We start from the raw sequence: 18,758 nt of genomic DNA on the forward strand, positions 1-18,758 counted from the left end.
TTGTAGAGTATAAATAACCTTTGGAGCTGATCTTCATATATTACCTTCTCAGTGATTTGGTTTACAGCTAATTAATTGTTACTCTGTGATGTTAGACAATTTTGAAGTTACTGTCTACTTCCACGTGTTTGTATGGATTGACATTGTTATTTCAAGAAGGGTAGGTAGACATACTAAATTCTGGGGAGTTATTTATGAGGTCTGAGAGGAATAATGTTTTCCACGTCACATGCAAAATAACAGTTAGGTGAAACCATGGTTTGCTTAAGTCAGAGGAATTTTTCTACTCTTGGTAAAGATGCACCTTTGGTTCTTCAAGAGCCATGGCTGGGTTTCCAAGACTTCCCTGACCCAGCAGGTTACTTGTCTTAGAGGGTGGGGCTCGTAGACCAAGAGGATTTGGATTGTTTCCCCTTTGCCCGCTTTCTTTGAATTCTGATTCCTGGCACTAGAGTATAGGTACAATTGCTAGAAAAGGGAAATTTTGTTACATGCAAAAGTGGAGAGTCTATATGTAGGTCTTAAGTATTCAGTGCATCCATTCTTTAGAGCAGTTATCTGTACCAGTCTATATTTTACTTTTAATGGGAATTACAGAATATACATAAGAACCAAATTATATGCAAAAGTGTGAAAATAAGTGTGCAGTATTTTTATCCTGTGCATATTTATTGGAAAAAAGATGTGAACTGCCTCTCTGTTTTCTTTCTTCTTCTATTATTTTTTTATAAGCATTTTCTTCACCTCTTTACACAGTGGTTCTGATTGCTTTCTCAGTGACTTCTGTCAAGACAAGTTCATACTCAGTATATTAAGAGCTTTCTTTTCTGCAGAACCTCTCTTCTGGAGCAGCCAGTGTGTGTCTGCTTCACCAGTAGTTCTGATCAGCTTTTGATTTTGGCTTCTTCAATGTGACTTGAGAGAGACCTCACTTAGATTCTGGTATTATTCAAGAGATGAGATCAAATCTGTGTTTTTCTTCTCATCCAGATCTTTGCAAAGCCTAAGAAATATTACTTGTGCTCAGTTTTTGTGTCACCATTTTATCTAGATTCATTTGTGTACACACTGAAGGAGCGGGGTGGAGATTTTCTTCACTTTCTGGAAAAACTGAGTGAGCTGTCTTCTAGTCTTCTAGTCATTAATTTGAAAAAAAACCACCTCACTTTTTAAAAATAATAATAATAAAAATGAATGTATGTGAAATATATATACACTTCTGCACTTGGACAATATAAGTCTTGATATAATTTCAGGAGAATTCTGGAATCTGCATCATCATTTTTTCTGTAGTTAATTATATTTTACAGGTTGGTAGGACTCTCTTTATGCTTCCTTCTCCCAGAACTCTGAAGGAAGCCATTGCGTGATAAGTTTTGAAAGTTATATGTTTGGTTTTTTTACTTCATGTGTGACTTTTTTTCCATCTCTCAAGTATTACGTTATATTTGGAGGAAGGTGACCACCAATAGGCAGTAAACATTTTTTCTTAATAGAAGTCTAACTCAGTACTATTCTTCCTTTGGCAAGCTTGCTAGCATTATTGCATCAAGCTGTTCTCTTTAAAGCTGGAGAAGTTTAAACAGTGTACAAGGGCTACCACAGAAATAACTAAGATGGTATGCTGTGTTATGAAAGGAGCAGGAATACTGGGAATGCAATTAATGTTTTAACATAATTGTAAAGATATGTGTAGTTCTTCACTGTAATGTTCTTTGTGGCTACCCCTTTCAAAAATAGTAATACAATAGAAAACTTGGAATCATGAAAAGAAGAATGTACAGAAATAACTGTACGTGAAAATAAATCCATTTAAAAAGAGACAAAAAGGATAAATATTTAGAGAAAATGCATGTGTTAGAGAGTGTTATAGAAGTTTATAACAGCTAGAGAGAAGTTTCCCTTTATGTTTTACTGTGATATAAAGAGAATGTCCAGTAAATATAAGAAGGAAATTTAAATCTGATCAATGGAGTAGTTTTTTCACATAGTGTATAACTTATGGAACTTGCTGTTAGAAGATATTACTGAGACCAAGACAAAGAAAAAAAGGTACGTCTACAAAAAAATCAGCAACTTTCATTACCAGTCTCAGTGATTCCATTTCTAATTGCCAGTCTAAGACAAAGTTTCTAAGGACATTACTTGTCCCTCAGCATAGAAGCACCCAGGAACTGCCTCTTAAAGCCTTATCAATGGCATAAGTATAATTTTCCAGTCTGTTATGCTTTTTCCTAGTGTATTTACTACTGTCTATTGTTGGATTCAAGATGAAAGACTACAGTGATTATTGTAATGCCATGACAGTATGCATATGTTCATCTACCTCCTACCAGCAAGCAGTGAAGAATTCACACATTGTGTGACAGATCTGTCTGATTTTGATCTGTGAAAAACAGAATTTTTTTGAAGAAATTTTTCATTATCGGTTGGTTTTATGTAGCTTTTTGTTTCTGCCCTTGAGCTGTAAAAGAACTGCTGTCAGTCTTTGATCCATACCTTTGGCAGATGAAAATTAGAATGACATGTTAGAAGGAAGTGGAGCTGTGACAATTCACAGTACAAGAAGTTCTTAATTTTCAATTTTATTTCATCCTGAAATTGTACATAAAGGAAAATTTTTCTTGAAATATCTTTTGTACAAACTAGGTATAAAATGGGACTTATTCTATTGAAAGTATTTTTCCATTTGCAAGCAAGTCAGTTTTAGTTTAGACGTACTTTATTTTTCTTGAAAAATATATGTTGTTTAATCCATTTTCCCCTTTACAAAATCAGCATCTTAAAATTTTTAATAAAACAATGACACTGCAAAAGCTTAAGTTTAGACATGGATTTGCACATGAATGTACCTCCTTTAATTCAAACTGTAATAAAACCCAAACCATTCTAGTGTGATTTTTACTGCCTTTAGCAGTGTTTCATGCCTGCAGTCAGAAACAATCAGCTAGACATTATGTTGACAGCTTGCAACTGGATTTTTATTTACAGTCTATTGGACCACTGGTCCACTGGTTGAAAAATGAGAATATATTGTGCTATTAAACGGATTGTGATTATTAAGAATAACATATTTCTTCTTTTTTGTATGTGCTTTTTAAAGAATCCGTAAGTTACCAAAAGCATTGAAGGAATGGCAAGCTTTTCAAGACCTAAAAAAAAAAATTGATGACTTCAGAGAGACCTGTCCTTTGCTTGAAATGATGGCAAACAAAGTATGTTCAGCATAATAATTTGGAGATAAGATTCACTTGAAAAACTCTATTGAAGACTATGTTGCATGACTGTAAGATGCTTTCCATAATTCTCTTTTATAGACAAAAGCAGCTATATTTATGCAAAAATTTAGTTAGACTTAGTTACAGAAAGGGAAAAGACTTCATAATGTGATTAGAAGAACTACTAATGCTTTCAACAGAATGGAAATCAAGACTCTTCTATTTGTTAACAGATGCTGTGCGAAAGTATGTGAACACTCCAGTCCTAAAAATAATTTTTAACAAATCTTCCCTAATTCCTATGGACTTTTCTAGGCAGTGGTGTCACGACACTGGGAAAGAATTGCGCAAGTAACTGGGCATCACTTTGATGTTGACTCTGAAAATTTATCTTTGAAAAACATAATGGATGCCCCTTTATTAAAGTATAAAGAAGATATTGAGGTACATGTATTTTTCTGTTTGTTTTTAATGAATAACATGTGATCTGGGGCTTTTGAAATCCTGTTTCTCTAGTCAGCTCTGTAACATTTAAAAATTTGGCTTTAGCTAGAGAATTCTTTTGAATAGTGGAATTTGGTAGCTGGTATTAGCCGTGATGGCTAGTGTATTTCCTTTTTTATTCTGGAGAAGGATTAAATGGGTAGATAGTATTACACTAATCCTTCCATAGAAGGAATTCTGTTGTTTTAAGAGCAGTGTGATTCTGTCATGCTTCTGGTTTAGGGTCTGCCTACTTATAATTATTTTATTCCTTTTAAATGCCTTATTGGAGAGAAAAAATAGTTTATGTAAGTCTGATCCTGTAAAGTGCTAAAAATCTTTGGAACAGAGTAGAAGTGTAGGATATAGGATTATAGGAGAACAAGGTTCTCTTGTATTTCACAAGTGACTCTTCACAAGAGCACAGAAGTGAGAAGGCTTATGTAATGTGCACAAACTACAAAGCTATTACCCCCTCTGTTTTGGGGGCAGTAGTTATGTAGCAAATACATTAGCTTTATGCTCATTACCTTTTGCAAGAACAAAGTATAGCTAAAAATAAAGAAGGAAAACCCCAACAGTTTTTAACTCTAGTTCTGTTGTCACTTAGCTAAATCTGTGGTCCCTCCAGAGTAGTGACCTGATTTGTCTTGTTTCTCAAAGAACACTTCTAAGATGAAAAAATGATATAAAATCTGTGCTGAACCAAATTTCCAGACGAGAATTTAAGCCATGTGAAAGGTTCAGTTATAGCCTTACAGTCAAGGAAAGACTTTAAATCTGTGATGCATTCCGATATACTCCTGAACAGATTGGGTCCAATCTGAGTAGCTGCTCGTTTTCTCTCTGATGCAGTAACCGATTTTATGGCAGTCCTGTCTTCACTGTCTTCAAGAAGTAGCAGACAGTGATGTTGTCCATGTACACTGTATTCTTGGACTGTTTGTTGGTTTTTATTGGTAATGTATATTTTCCTTAAACCCCTCAGTGTGTATATTTGACTTCAAATTTTAATACATACAGAGAGGCAAATTTTGCCTGCAGATTCAGTCAGTGAATTTTTGTAAATGTAAGGTGCTAGTACTACTGAAGATGGAGTATAGCCCATAAAATGTTCCAGTTACAAGTAGTACTGTAATATCTAGTTTCCTAATTTACTAGTTTAATTTTACACAGGATATCTGCATCGGTGCTATTAAAGAAAAGGATATTGAAGCAAAATTGAAGCATGTCATTAGTGAATGGAGCACTCATGCTTTCAGTTTTGGCCAGTTCAAAACTCGAGGAGAACTCCTTCTGAAAGGTTCAGATATAATGGAGAAAATAGCTTTGGTGGAAGACAGCCTCGTGATATTGGGGTCGCTCATGAGCAACAGGTACAAAACGTAATAAATGCTCATATTTTACAAATATGATCAAACTCAAAAGTAAACAATTGTCATCTCAGGTTCTTTTTTCCTTTAACTCATATTCTTACAGGTATAACGCACCGTTTAAGTCCACTATACAACAGTGGGTTCAGAAGTTGACCAATACTGCAGAAATAATTGAAAACTGGATTACTGTACAAAACCTCTGGATTTACCTTGAAGCTGTGTTTGTTGGTGGAGACATTGCAAAACAACTTCCTCAGGTATGTTGATTTATGATTTCTGAAAAGCTCATCATGGCTTGGCAATGTGTAGCTGCAGCCCAGAAAGTCAACCAAATCCTGGGCTGCATTGGCCAGCAAGCTGAAGGAGGTGATTCTCCCCCTCTACTCAGCTCTAGTGAGACTCCACCTGGAGTAGTGAGTCCAGCTCTGGGGCCCCCAGCATAAGGAGGACATCAGTCTGTTGGAGTGAGTCCAGAGGAGGGCCACGAGGATGATCAGAGGGCTGGAGCACCTCTCTCATGTGAAAACAGGCTGAGAGAGTTGGGGTTGTTCAGCCTGGAGAAGAGGAGGCTCTGGGCAGACCTTACAGCAGCCTTCTAGTACCTAAAGGGGATCTACAAGAAAGCTGGAGAGGGACTTTTTACAAGGACATGTAGTGATAGGACAAGGAGGAATGGTTTTAAGCTGAAAGAGGGTGGACTTGTATTAGATATTAGGAAGAAATTCTTTACAGTGAGGGTGGTGAGACACTGGCGCAGGTTGCATGGAGAAGTTGTGGATGCCTTGCTCCTGGGAGTGTTCAAGGCCAGGCTGGATGGGGCTTTGAGCAGCCTGGTCTAGTGGAAGGTGTCCCTACCTGTGGCACAGGTTTGGAACTAGATGATCTTTAAGGTCCCTTCCAACCCAAACCATTCTATAATTCAGTAACAATATGTTAATGGCATTATGTTGTACCAAGAGCCACAGCACAGACTTTACATACCAATGCATATAATGCACATGAGTTTTGTGGTCTATGCATAGGCAGTTCAGAAGAAGCTTTGCCAAACTGAGGTCTGTCTGGTTGAACTGCTTAGAACTTTGTCAAACCTACAGGAACATGATTGTAATTCAGACTCAAATATTCCTGTCAGCTTGCAACATTACTAAATCAGATGATAGTAAAGGGCTTAGGACTACTTAATGGTACAAAACCTATATATAAATTTTTCTCTATATACAAACATTCCATTCGCCCTGTGTGCACGTGTTTATAGGCTTTAAATTATTTAATAATAGAATGACAGATTTTCTGTATGAATTCTGTACTTGCTAGGACTTGGTATAATGAAGTCCCACAGAGAGATGTTGCAAGATGTGTGTTAATGTGTGCTAACATTATAACACATAATGTGTGCATGTGTGCTAATCTGTATGAAATACTGCAACATCTTCAGAAGGTAGTTATGACCTTCCGTGATAGCAGCTTCAAAAGAGTTAAGGAACGATCTGACTTCCTGCAGGAGAGAAATATCAGAATAAGTCATCCTTTCTGTTGTGTGTCCTAATGAGAGGCTTTCATATAATTCACACAACAGTTTAGAGCACTGGATCAACCAACGCTGTAACTTAATGAAACCATGATTATTGGGAAATTATTAAATATTTCTTTATTCAGACCACACCTTTTATAATTAAAGGCTTACAATTTCCAAATCTAACATTAATTTTTCTAAGTACAAAGTACAGCTTTCTTAACTGTTGTTTAAGATAACTACTTTTTTTTTTAGTTTGTGAGGTATGTTTATATTGTTAATGCTTATCAGAGAATCAATAAGTAGTTTTTGCAGATGAACAAATGCTGCAGCACAGCTGAGGCACCTGAGAACTGCTAAAGCTACTTTTTGCAAGGGTGATACATGAACCAGTATTCTGGAAAAAAGCAAATGTGGTAACTATTTTCAAAGGAGGAGAAGTAACAGCTTTGTGAAGGAGTTAATGATAGATGAGTGGGCTTAATTGCAGTTCTTGGATAAATACTGCAACAAGTAACTGTCTGTGAGCATCTGGAAGTTAAGAAGGAGATGAGTAACAGTCAGTGTGAATTTGTTTCAAAACCTGTCAAACAAATCTAATTTATTTTTAGAGTAGGCAACAAGCACTGTGGATAGAGCAAAAACAGTAGATGCTATACATCTGGATAGGCTTTTGACAGTCTCTCATAATATTATCAGAAAATGAGTTTTAGATTGCTGGTGTGTGAATTGCAAGTGGAAAAGTGGAATGCGTAAACAGCAATGACCAATAATTAGAATATTGTACCTTTGGTTTTGGCCAAAGAAACACATAGAGAAATTTGAGAGAGTAGAGAAGAGGGTGATAAGAGTGAGGAACTATCCAGGAAAGATGAACTACAAGAAAAAAATAAACAAACTCAGCTTGTTTGGTCTGAAGGACAGGAAACACTGAAGAGAAGGCATGATAATTTTTTTTTAAAAATAAGGGTTGCTCTCAACAGAAAGAAAACAATGTGTTCTCTGTATCTATGATTACGATGAGAAATAATAGGTATACACAGAAGACAGATGAAGCTTAGATATTAAAACAGAGTCACTGGTAGCAAAGATGGCCCAGAGAGACTTCTGAATCTTCAGCACTGAGCATCTTTAAATACAAGACAGACAGATGTTTTTCAAGTGTGGCATAGGTATGATCCTGTCTTGTGACAGCCAAATGTCTTTGGATGGTCTTTTGAGATCTCCTCTAGCTCTCAGATAATTTACGATCCCATTAACATTTCATTTGTTGTAGATGAAGAAAGAATTTTTAAAGTCAGTATACCCACTGTATAAAAACATTTGTTCTCTAGCTCACAGTATTTGAGGATTTGTCTCCCTTCACTTACAGTATCTTACAAGTGTGGCAGCTTCAGATTGTTTATACTGGTTTTGTTTGTCAAATATTACTACTAACAACTTACTCCTCATAACCTGTGTGGGGCAGCTGTTACATGATGTTGTGTATTGCTATTAGGAAGACTATAATTTCTGAGAAGGCTGCTGTTTGTGTTTTCCAGTGTGTGTTGGAATCCTTTCATATAGACCATTTTGGTGCCCAAGATGAAGTAAAAGACATTTCCAGAGATACCGCATTGCACTCTTTCTCTTGCAGTTTGAATTGTAGTTGTTATAAGCACTGATCATTGTAAGCATGCTTATAAATATTCATACATTAGTCCTGCAAAGAAGACTTGAACAGCAAGGGAAAAACTTGTCTCACGGAATTCCTTAATTTTTAGAATCTGACAAACATGAGGAAGAGCTAATGCATTTATAATGTATTCCAGGAAGCCAGAAGATTTCAGAACATTGATAAATCATGGCAGAGAATTATGCAGAGAGCCCATGAAACATCGAATGTTGTGCAGTGCTGTGTTGGAGATGAGACTTTGGCACAGCTATTACCACATTTGCTGGAACAATTGGAAATCTGTCAGAAATCGCTGACAGGGTATTTGGAAAAAAAACGGTTAATATTTCCAAGATTTTTTTTTGTGTCTGATCCTGCTCTTCTGGAAATTCTTGGTCAAGCATCTGATTCCCACACTATTCAGGTACAAGTAATACGGCAATAATGTTCTTATGGTCAGTAAGTGAGGACCAAAAAGGATTTTGTTATTTAGTGGAGAGAATTTCTTTCACTTTTGGAATGATTTATAGATTCTTCTAACACTGGATTTAAAGGCAAAGTAAGAATGCCATACCAGATCAGCTTATGGACCTTTTTTTTCTGATTCTATTGTAGGCACATTTATTAAGTTTGTTTGACAATGTTAACCGAGTAGGATTTCATGAAAAAAACTACGACCAGATTTTATTGTTTGAATCTCAAGAAGGAGAACAGGTCAATATTATTGAACCAGTTTTAGCTCAGGTAATGAAAGTATATTGCAGTTTTTCATTACTTGATATAAAGTAGATTTATGTTTTCATGACCAACAGTATTGCATCATGCTATTATTTGACTACCTGAATGAAAACCTTCCAATGTGAATAAGAGCAAAGGCCAGAGAGGACAGGACGTTTGTGTCATTCTGTAACAATTACTTTACCTGTTTTTTCAGCAGTACTTATGTGAAGTACATATATCTCTAGAAAGGCAGTGGAGCAGAAGGAAGAGAGGAATCTTTTAAAGATTAGAGAGTAATAGAGGGATATGGGAATCAAAGGACTGGGGAAAAAGTCACACAGGGCTTTTTCTACTTGTGAATTATTCATAAACTAATTCTTTAAAAGTACTTTCTTGTTTATTTCAGGGCAATGTGGAATTCTGGTTAGGTCAGCTGCTGAATGGGATTAGGAAAACAATCCACACCATCATTAGACAGGCATCAATGGCCATTAGCGATTCAGCATTTAAGCTGTATGACTTTCAGGCAATGTTTCCTGCACAAATAGGACTTCTGGGAATTCAAATGATCTGGACCAGAGATGCAGAGAATGCACTGAACAGTGCCAAAACAGACAAAAAGGTATTATTTAATGAATCTTTGGGGATTAATTGGAAGCATTGTTTGGAACAGTGCGTATTGTGAAAAGTTAAAAGCAATGTGTAGAAAAAAGCACAAAATACTAGGTAAGTAACCAGAACAACAAATAAACTAACAGAAAAGCAGAATGATAAAAAATGTGTTAAGAAGTCACACCTCCTCATCATCTAATTCTAAAGCACATCAGCATGTTCTTTAGAATTGTTCCTGATCCTGTGGTTTTCTCTATAGTTCTGTCAACACGGTTATTTTGGGAAGGGACATTTTCTCAGTTTGGGAATATATGGAATCTTATCCTATGACTTTTCCAAAATCAAATTTGGAAAGAAATAAGAGCTCCCAAAATTTGGGGAAATAACTGTGCTTCATGGGCATTGGTCAGCTCTAACAATGTATTAGCTTCTTCAGTCGATGAGCTCTTCTTTAGGGAAGGAAAAGAATAGAAGCTATTTGAGGAGGTGCTGGTTTAGTCTCACACATGTAGAGAAGATACTGTTAACACCAAGGTGTTATTACTAACACTGAATCTGTGAAGGAGGAAGGAGAGGATGTGAACTAAAGAATTGCAAATTACAATTGATCAAGAATATACAGTGAGATTGGACTAAGAACTAGTAACACCATCCTACTGTAAAAGTAAGTGCAGGGGAACAGTACCATGCTGTACTTTGATATTGAATGAAAACAAAGACTCTAGACTATGGAGAAGACCACTTAGTGCCACATTTTCTGCGTTGTACAAAATTTAAAAAGGGCATAGACCCACCTTTAGTCCATATGAACTCCAGTTCATATACTGACTAGATGCAAAGATTCTTTTGCATTAACTAGAAAACAAGTTTAGTTTTCTTGGGATGAACTGTGTGTGTGTGTTTGGGGAGTGGAGAGGTTTAGTTCTCCATTAGCTTTGCAGTGTTTTTTGCACTTTTTTTCTAAGCAACCCGTGTAAATTTTAGGCTTTACATACGTTTACAGAGAGCTAGTGTGTTTGTTCTCACATATTTGGAACAGGTGTATATATGAGCTGCCCTTTCTGAAACCTCAGTGCTTTGTAATTTGTTTTGTATCAGGAACATCACTGACAGAGGCTGATGCTGTTTACATAAGTCAGTATTGTATTTTGTGGAATTTTGTCACAGAATCTGGTGCCACAAAATAAGTTATTATTTTAGCATTGGCATCTAAAGTTGCATTACTATTTTCCCCCTTCTTTGGTTAGAGGATGTGATAGATCTCCAGGTTTCTGTTCCCCTTAAAGAGTAGATACTGCTTGGGCTGATGTGCAGTACCCAAACCCAGAGACTGATGATTCTGGAAATATGCAGGGATGCAATCAACTGGAGATATAATGTATAGTAGAAGGAGCAACAGTCATGGAATAAAGTCTTTGATGTGACCTGTTCACCTAGATATAACGTTATTGTACTCTGTTGGGCTAAGAATTGATGCATGGAGGGCAGCCCGCAAATCAAGATTTAGGATTCCAAACCTAATAAATACAAAGCTGATAATAGATGTCATGGGCCCATATACTTGCCGATGTTTTTTATTTTTTGTTCTAAACATTGGAAGAACAAATCATGTTTGTACTTACATGGCTGTTCTTGTTATGTGGAAAAGGTAATGCACACAACAAATCAGAAGTTTTTGGAACTTTTAAATGATTTGATTGACATGACAACACACAACCTGACAAGAATGGAGCGCACAAAATATGAAACTTTAATCACCATTCACGTGCATCAGAAGGATATCTTTGATGATTTGGTAAGTTTTTTGAAAACTTTTAAGAGACTTGCTTTATAGACGTTTTTACACATATTAAATTATAAAAAAGTCTTACAATCTGTTTTCTTTGAGTAGCTCTGATGTTAGTGCTGTGATATAACATGTCAGATTTAGTTTGATTTCATATAGATGTCCTGCAGAGATAAGGGTGAATTATATATAGATATGTTCACAGGTTCAGACTTCAGTTTTTAAAATGGTTGTTGATACCCATCATGCAAAAATTCACTGTGAGCAAAAGAATTTAATTTTTAAACTGTTCTCTCAAATTGAAAATCTAATACATCATTTAATTGAAATGTAACTGGGGAAAAAAAGTCCCTTCAGTATTGCTATCAATTGTGATTTCCAGCCCAGCCTCTGTGTTGATTTAAGGTAATATTTATTGAAAGGTCAAAGTGGTGAGGCTCCATATATTTGAAAAGGGTAGCAACAATAACCAGAGCAGATATTTAAATTTTTTTTATACTTGACTTGCATCAGACTTCTTTTACTTAAGTATGTTAAATACATGAAACTATAATTATAAAAATGGAAGTAAAATAACTTTAAAAAAAAAATCTTGCATGATGCAAAGGTCAATAATTCAATAATGCATTGTTTAATTTATGCATATAAGTTAGATAAAAATTAGGTGCATGTGTAAAGAAAGATAGAAAATCATAAAAGAAAAATACTGTAAGTCAGATAGAAAAATACCAGCTTCTAAGATGGGCATGGGATTTTATTCCATCTTTAATTTTAAATTTATTTTCATAACTATTTTCTTATTTGGACATTTTATTATCAATTAATTTGATATATTATAATAAAAGTAAATCACAGGAAATTGGTTAAATTTAAAGGGACTGTATGTGAATTAAAAAATCAAGGACAAGTCCAAAACTGGGGAAAGGATTCTTAATTGGTACGTGTAATATCCTTTTCTCAAAATATTTTGTTCCCTGCTAAACACATACTTTTGTGATGAGAGAAAGTAGAAGGAAGCGTCTGAGAAGCCAGAACCTTCTTTTTACCTTACACCATGTCTGCAAGGCAAATAACCAGGACTACATATTCTGTAAGAGGTGGTTTTGACATTAAGTGTCACAAATAATGAACCAAGATCTACCACAGATCTAAATATGTTTGTGGAAAGTTCATACTGAAAAATACATTCCAAATAAAAACCCACATAGACCTGTGTACAATATATTCAAACTTTGTCTGTGATTTAGTATTTCTGTAACAGCACCAGATACCATGCAGTGTAACCAATACTGTAATTTATTTTTTTTGTGAAGTTTTCCATCACTGTTCTTCAATATAAGACACAATGCATAATCTCTATATGCAATTGAGAAAAAAATCAAAGTGGTCAAAAGTTTCAGAGCATGTCATAGACAAGTTAAAAAAAGGTAATTCTGGATGTCTTGACTCCTGACAGATTCTATGCTTGTTCTTCCAGCTCTTCAATTTATGTATGGTAGATTTCTTTTCTGTATGGAATTTAATATGAATTTGTTATACTGTTTTTGTTTGTGTTAATTATTTTATTAATAATGTTTCTTTTCCATTATAGGTCCGTATGAACATTAAATCTCCATCTGATTTTGAATGGCAAAAACAGTCTCGATTCTATTTTCTTGAAGACTTGGATAAATGCATTATCCAAATCACTGATGTAGAGTTCACCTACTGCAATGAATACTTAGGGTGTACAGACAGGCTTGTAATAACTCCCTTAACTGACAGGTAGTTATAAAAAGAATGCAGTGCATAGTACTGGAGCTAAGACTTAATTCCTTTGCCTCAATTTTTTTTAACTTTCATGAGTCAGTATTCTCACTTTGGTTGCACTATAATGCTGCACTATCGCTGGTGAACAGCAGAGGTCAGTGCTTATATATTCAGCCAGCAAAAACCGGCACCCTTAGGGGTCTTGAATTTTCTTTGATTGTTTGCTTGAGCTATATATGTGCTGTGATAGGCATTGAAAACCTTACTTGTGCTCAAGATAAATATACCTGAACGCCATACACTTCACCCGCCTAAACAGAGTGGATCTAAACAACAGTGTATTGCTGCTTTCAATAAGCTAGTAGTTGCATGAGAATTTGGGATTACAGCAAGCATTCATCTGAAGTCATCCTAGAGGAAAAAGCAGTAACTCAGGACAGAGCATTGAATAACTAGTGCCAATAAGATTTTAAGCAAGGCTGATGGAGAATTAAAGGACTACAAACACAGAAAGAGCTCTGAGGACAAAATATAAAGAACTTTTCATTGCTGGAGTGCTAGTTATAGAGCACAGTACAAACTCCATTAGGTGCATATTTTCCTAAAGTACTTGGTAGTGCTTCAGCTAGACAAGAGGCAGATGTTTTTGCTACGCTAGAGCTTGTTCTTTCAAGTGTGGATTGGAATGTCAAAATACTATGTGTATTGTCATTTATGAAGAATGACTGCAGGCCGTTGAGTTAATGCTGGAATTGTTTTTGCACTCGCTGTGCTACTAAATTTTATTTACTAGTGACTTTTGTCAACTTCTGAACCAAAATTATGCCCAGTGAGCTATTTAAGAGAGCCAAAACTCTATGCTTGGATAACTGGCTTTCAATATGTAACACACATCTGCCAAAATCTGTGTTGTGTAGCCTGCTATTCTATGCTAGATAGAGATTTTTTTACAGCAGTATGATTTTTTTTACAGCAGTAAACATGCAGTTAATTAGTGGCAGCACTACCACACAAACAATATTTTTGCCCACCAGGAGAGAAAATATCAAGAAAACGTCATTCAAAATTTGATCCAAGAATTAAAATGCAACTTAATTGGTTAGGGACTGATTCAAGGTGCTATGTCACACAAGATTGAAAACTACCACAGGGTGACATGAATGAAGAAAATGAGCCTTCTGAATGACTGTAAACTATAATAATAACAACAAAAAAAGAGTAGAGCTGTGTGTCTTTGGGCAAACCTAGAAGAGCTAAACAGAGCTGCAGGGACTGGTGACTATCCATTGTCGTAAACTGAAAAAGTATTTGAAACAGAGATGTTTTCAAGTGTTGGCATGGGAAACTTATGCAACTAAGCAGTGTTGCATGAGAACAGATTTTATTTCCCTTATAGGCTTTTTCATTTTTAATATTTTTAATATTGCTGTATGGACTTGCATGAACTGACAATTTTCAGGTAATGAATATCTTTGCTTTCCATTAATCAGCTTGGAGTCAAGTGCTGTTTGGCTGATGAGTTTTTGTTTGGAAAGGCTCCCGAAGCACATGATAAATGTACACTAGAGGTAGTATATTACATTAAGGTAATGGGACTGAAATTGAGTGCTCCTAAACATCACGTCAGACACAGACCATGTCATGGCAGACACAAAAACCGAAATGGAAGCTATATTTAGGGTACTATGTATACAGTTTGTCCTTAACTGTTTTCCAGTCACAGAATTGTTAGTACGTTTTCTGCATGAGCAGAGTGCCTGTTAACTGATCACTGAGTAATAAGGTGATAAAGCATTATTACTGCCATTATATTAGAAAGAGTACCGTGTTATTTTATAGGAAATGATACTAGCTGGTATCATTTGGGTTTTTTCAGTGCTGATTTTCTTCCCCCAGACACATCATTACTGCCCATTACTGGTCTTCCCAGTAGGCAGTGATGTAGTCCAAATGACAAGTCTGAGGGTAGTCGAGAGTGACCTCAGGGCCTTGGGGCAACTCATTGAGGGATCAGGAGCACAAGCAGTGCTTTCATCTACCCTGCCAGTTGCAGGGAATGGTGGGGTGTGTAATCAGAGGATCATGCAGATCAATACCTTGCTCTGGACCTAGTGTCAATGGTTAAATTTCATGGTTTTTTGATCAGGGCCAGTTTACATAGCAGCATGTAGAGGGGTGACTGAGGGAACTGGGGTTGTTTAGTGTGGAGACAAGGAGGCTTAGAGGGGGACCTTATTGCTCTCTACAAGCCCCTGAAAGGAGAGGTAGGTATTTTCTCCCAGATAACAAGCTATAGGACGGGAGGAAATGGCCTCAAGTTAACCTCAAGTCAACCACTAGGGGAGGTTTAGATTGGGTATTAGGAAAATTTTCACTGAAAGAGTTGTCAAGCATTGGTAAAGGCTGCCCAGGGAGGTGGTGGAACCACCATCCCTGGAGATATTTATAAGACGTGTAGGTGTGGTGCTTAAGGACATGATTTACTAAATCACTGATGGACTTGGCAGTCCTGGGTTAATGGTTGGACTTGACTGTCTTGAAGGTCTCTTCCAACCTAAATGATTCAATGATTCTATGATCATAAAGCTACTGAGTTTCACAGTGTTAAAATGGGCTTGCTGGGATTTTGGAGCTTTGTAGGGTAGAACAAAAGTCTTCCCATACCCTTCAGTAGTTTTCACACCATCTGGGAAGGCTGAGACTTAAACCTGAGGATGTCAACCCAGGATGTAGGCCGAGGTAGGAGAGGATCCTTGGATTCACGGATCACTTCTTTCTCTGCTGCCCATTACAGTCTTCCCTCTTATCCATTCTTCTTGAACTCAAAATGTGCCTGGCAGCACTGGTCTGGTTTGGCATGCTGGTAGGGAAATGGCAAGAACAGGAGCTGCTTCCAGCCTCTGTGCCTTCCTATTACCAGATCTCTGAGCCTATCTTGTGTGCTCTGGGGAGAGAGTAGGAGGATGGGAGAAAAGGCAGAAACCCAGTGAGTCTGGGTGCTGCAGGCTGAGGCTGAGTTATGGAGGGAGGGCATAAGATTAGTGTGAGAAAATCACACTACAGTATTTTGGTGTTCAGCATTTAGAATTGACCTGTGTGTTTCCTTGGCTGTTGCCTTCATCACTGTGCTGGAAGCACGGTTTTCTGCAGATGGAGCAAAGCTGGTATCTGGTAACTCATCTTCGCAATGTGCAGAGGACTTGACTGAGGACCACAGGGAAGTGCACCCATTTCTGCCCCCTTCCCCGGCTCTGTGTAATACAACTGCTGTGATTACATTAATGGACTTCAAGTAATTAATAGTAGAAAAAAGATTAATAGAACTCTTTGTTCTCTCTCTAGGTGTTACATCACTCTGGCACAGGCCCTGGGCATGAGTATGGGTGGTGCACCAGCAGGGCCTGCAGGGACAGGGAAAACAGAGACAACTAAAGACATGGGCAAATGCCTGGGAAAGTATGTTGTTGTTTTCAATTGTTCAGACCAAATGGACTACAGAGGACTTGGCCGTATCTATAAAGGTAAGAAATAATCTATTTTGTTCATTTTAGAGTCATAAGTTTTTCTCTTCACTAGTGAGTTAGCAATGATTAGTAGGGTATTTTCTTCTCTCTTTCCTCTTATTTCCAGACGCTCATCAGCTTTTCCTGACACTTGATTATTTCTCCTTTCCCCCCCTTTTTTTTCTTCCTGCATAGTTTCCAGTCTTTTTTTATATTCTTGGAGGGTGTTTTCTATCTATGTCTTCTTTTCTTTTTACCTTTTAATCCTTTCTACTGATTTTCTTTATGCCTCTATCCCACCCATCCCGAGGGGGGAGGATATTTAGACCTTCCTTGCCATTTTTTTATCAAGCAAGACAAACAAATATGATGCTCGTTGATGCTGTGGAAGGCAGGGAAACATGCAAAGTGGTGCAGTGCCTTATTTCAAACTCTAGAACTTTTGTGAAACCAGGAAAATGAGGTAGTGGTCAAACTCCGATAACTTTTCATGATAAGCAGAGCTTTGAAGTCACTTTTGCAGACAGTGATCAGATGATCCAATATCTGTGGATTCCATTATGTCTGTTTTCTTGTATATAGCTACTATTGGTTATATGGACTAGCAGACCTTAGAAAGCCACAATTTTCTGTGAGTGGTGGGCTCTTAAATCTAACACAGGTATCATAAACATAATTTTCACTGTTGTGATATCTCCTGTAGGTTAAAATATAACCTGGAGATAATTTCTAGTTTTAATTAAGAAGCCAGTGAAGCTGGCCAGAACATTAATACAAGTAACTTTTGTCTTTGGCTTCTTATTTAAGAGTTTAAGAATATCCAATTAAGCTTTTCTAATGGAGATAGAAAGCCTGAAAGGTGTGCCAGATTTGGATTAAGGTGATTTTGTATTTAATTGTGAAAAGATTTTCCATATTCCTCTCATCTCTTCTGTAGTCTTACTGAGTTTGTTTGTGGCTTAAATCAAGACCAGTAGTGCATATTTGGGAAGAAATGAGTTAAAAGCAGTACTTCACTGACTTTACTGGACTGCTGTTCTTTCTCCTAATCCTTTTGTTCTTTTGCAGATATTTTTAGGCTTCATTAGCTTGTTAACTTTCTTTAATGGCCATATTAAAAAGAGGGAAATAGGATGGAGTAGAGAAAGAAGGGAAAAAATTATTTAAACTAGTTTGACAAGTTTTTCTAATCATGACTCAGAAGTTTTGTAGCTGTCTGTGCGTTCTGCAGAATGCTCTGCTTCTCACTGATCGAACACATTAGCTCCATTTAGAAGAATGTGAAAACAAATAAGCAACACTTCCATCCTTACTTTGCCTCAGCCAGCCTCCATCCCCTATTCCTCCAAGCCATGAAGCATAACAGAGGAGATACATTGAACTTTGAAAAGGAGGCACTGATGTCTCAGCCTCTCTCTCTGCCTCCCCCGGCACGTCATGCCCCCTCCCTCCGGGGATTTCCCTAGTTGGAGCTGCAATAAGGGACCAGCCTAGAGCAAGCAGGATAGCTGGACAAAACAGTCTAAGAGACACTGCTACAAAGACAGAGGATAAAGTGGTCCCTGCTAGAGCAGCCCTATCGTTTCCATACCAGGAATCTGAATAGTGGAGTAAATATGGAAGCACTGAATGGTAGAGCTAGTGGCTATCCTTAGCTCTTGAAAAAAGTTTAATCTCCAGTCCTGAACTGGTCCCATGAAGAGCCCACTCTTCTAGCCAGAAGTTCTGCTAATGCCACAAGAATGGAAAGTCTGACCACATTTAAAGCATTAGGCAGTCTTTTAGCTAGTCTTTTAGCTTTAGCTTTAGCTTTGGTCTTAGGTGAATGCAGGCATTCACTGCCTTGGAGAAGGCTGAAATTGGCTCAGTGCTCCTACGAGCAGTGGGAGCAGAAGACAGGTTTCGTAGTATCCCATTAAGTTATGCTGGGATGTGGGTTTAACTTTTGCAGAAGCTGATGAATTCGGTACTGAATATACTGTGTTGTTGTAGTCCTTACCTGAGGTAAATACTGTGTTTCTAAATATAAGGTCAGATCTTCGTGTATCAAGAGAGAAGATAGTTACCTAGTGAGCAGGAATGGTGGAAAGCTGCTTATTTATATAATACCAAACAAACAGAGGAACATTTCTAAGCTAGAAACT

The 18,758-nt window shown here is 37.0% G+C and overlaps 1 protein-coding gene across 1 annotated transcript in view; it reads left to right on the forward strand.

Annotated features, from left to right (window-relative positions):
- LOC101923785 (dynein axonemal heavy chain 5-like) overlaps nucleotides 1–18,758 on the forward strand; it is a 176,294-nt gene that overhangs the window by 41,779 nt on the left and 115,757 nt on the right. Inside the window, exons 30-38 of the mRNA XM_055800529.1 lie at nucleotides 3,104–3,215; nucleotides 3,534–3,662; nucleotides 4,878–5,077; nucleotides 5,181–5,334; nucleotides 8,402–8,668; nucleotides 9,371–9,586; nucleotides 11,225–11,371; nucleotides 12,954–13,126; nucleotides 16,454–16,632. Of these exons, the coding sequence (XP_055656504.1) occupies nucleotides 3,104–3,215; nucleotides 3,534–3,662; nucleotides 4,878–5,077; nucleotides 5,181–5,334; nucleotides 8,402–8,668; nucleotides 9,371–9,586; nucleotides 11,225–11,371; nucleotides 12,954–13,126; nucleotides 16,454–16,632 (1,577 nt within the window). The remainder of the gene's footprint in view (nucleotides 1–3,103; nucleotides 3,216–3,533; nucleotides 3,663–4,877; nucleotides 5,078–5,180; nucleotides 5,335–8,401; nucleotides 8,669–9,370; nucleotides 9,587–11,224; nucleotides 11,372–12,953; nucleotides 13,127–16,453; nucleotides 16,633–18,758) is intronic.

This window comes from Falco peregrinus, chromosome 3 (genome assembly GCF_023634155.1).
Source record: "Falco peregrinus isolate bFalPer1 chromosome 3, bFalPer1.pri, whole genome shotgun sequence".
NCBI lineage: Eukaryota > Metazoa > Chordata > Aves > Falconiformes > Falconidae > Falco > Falco peregrinus.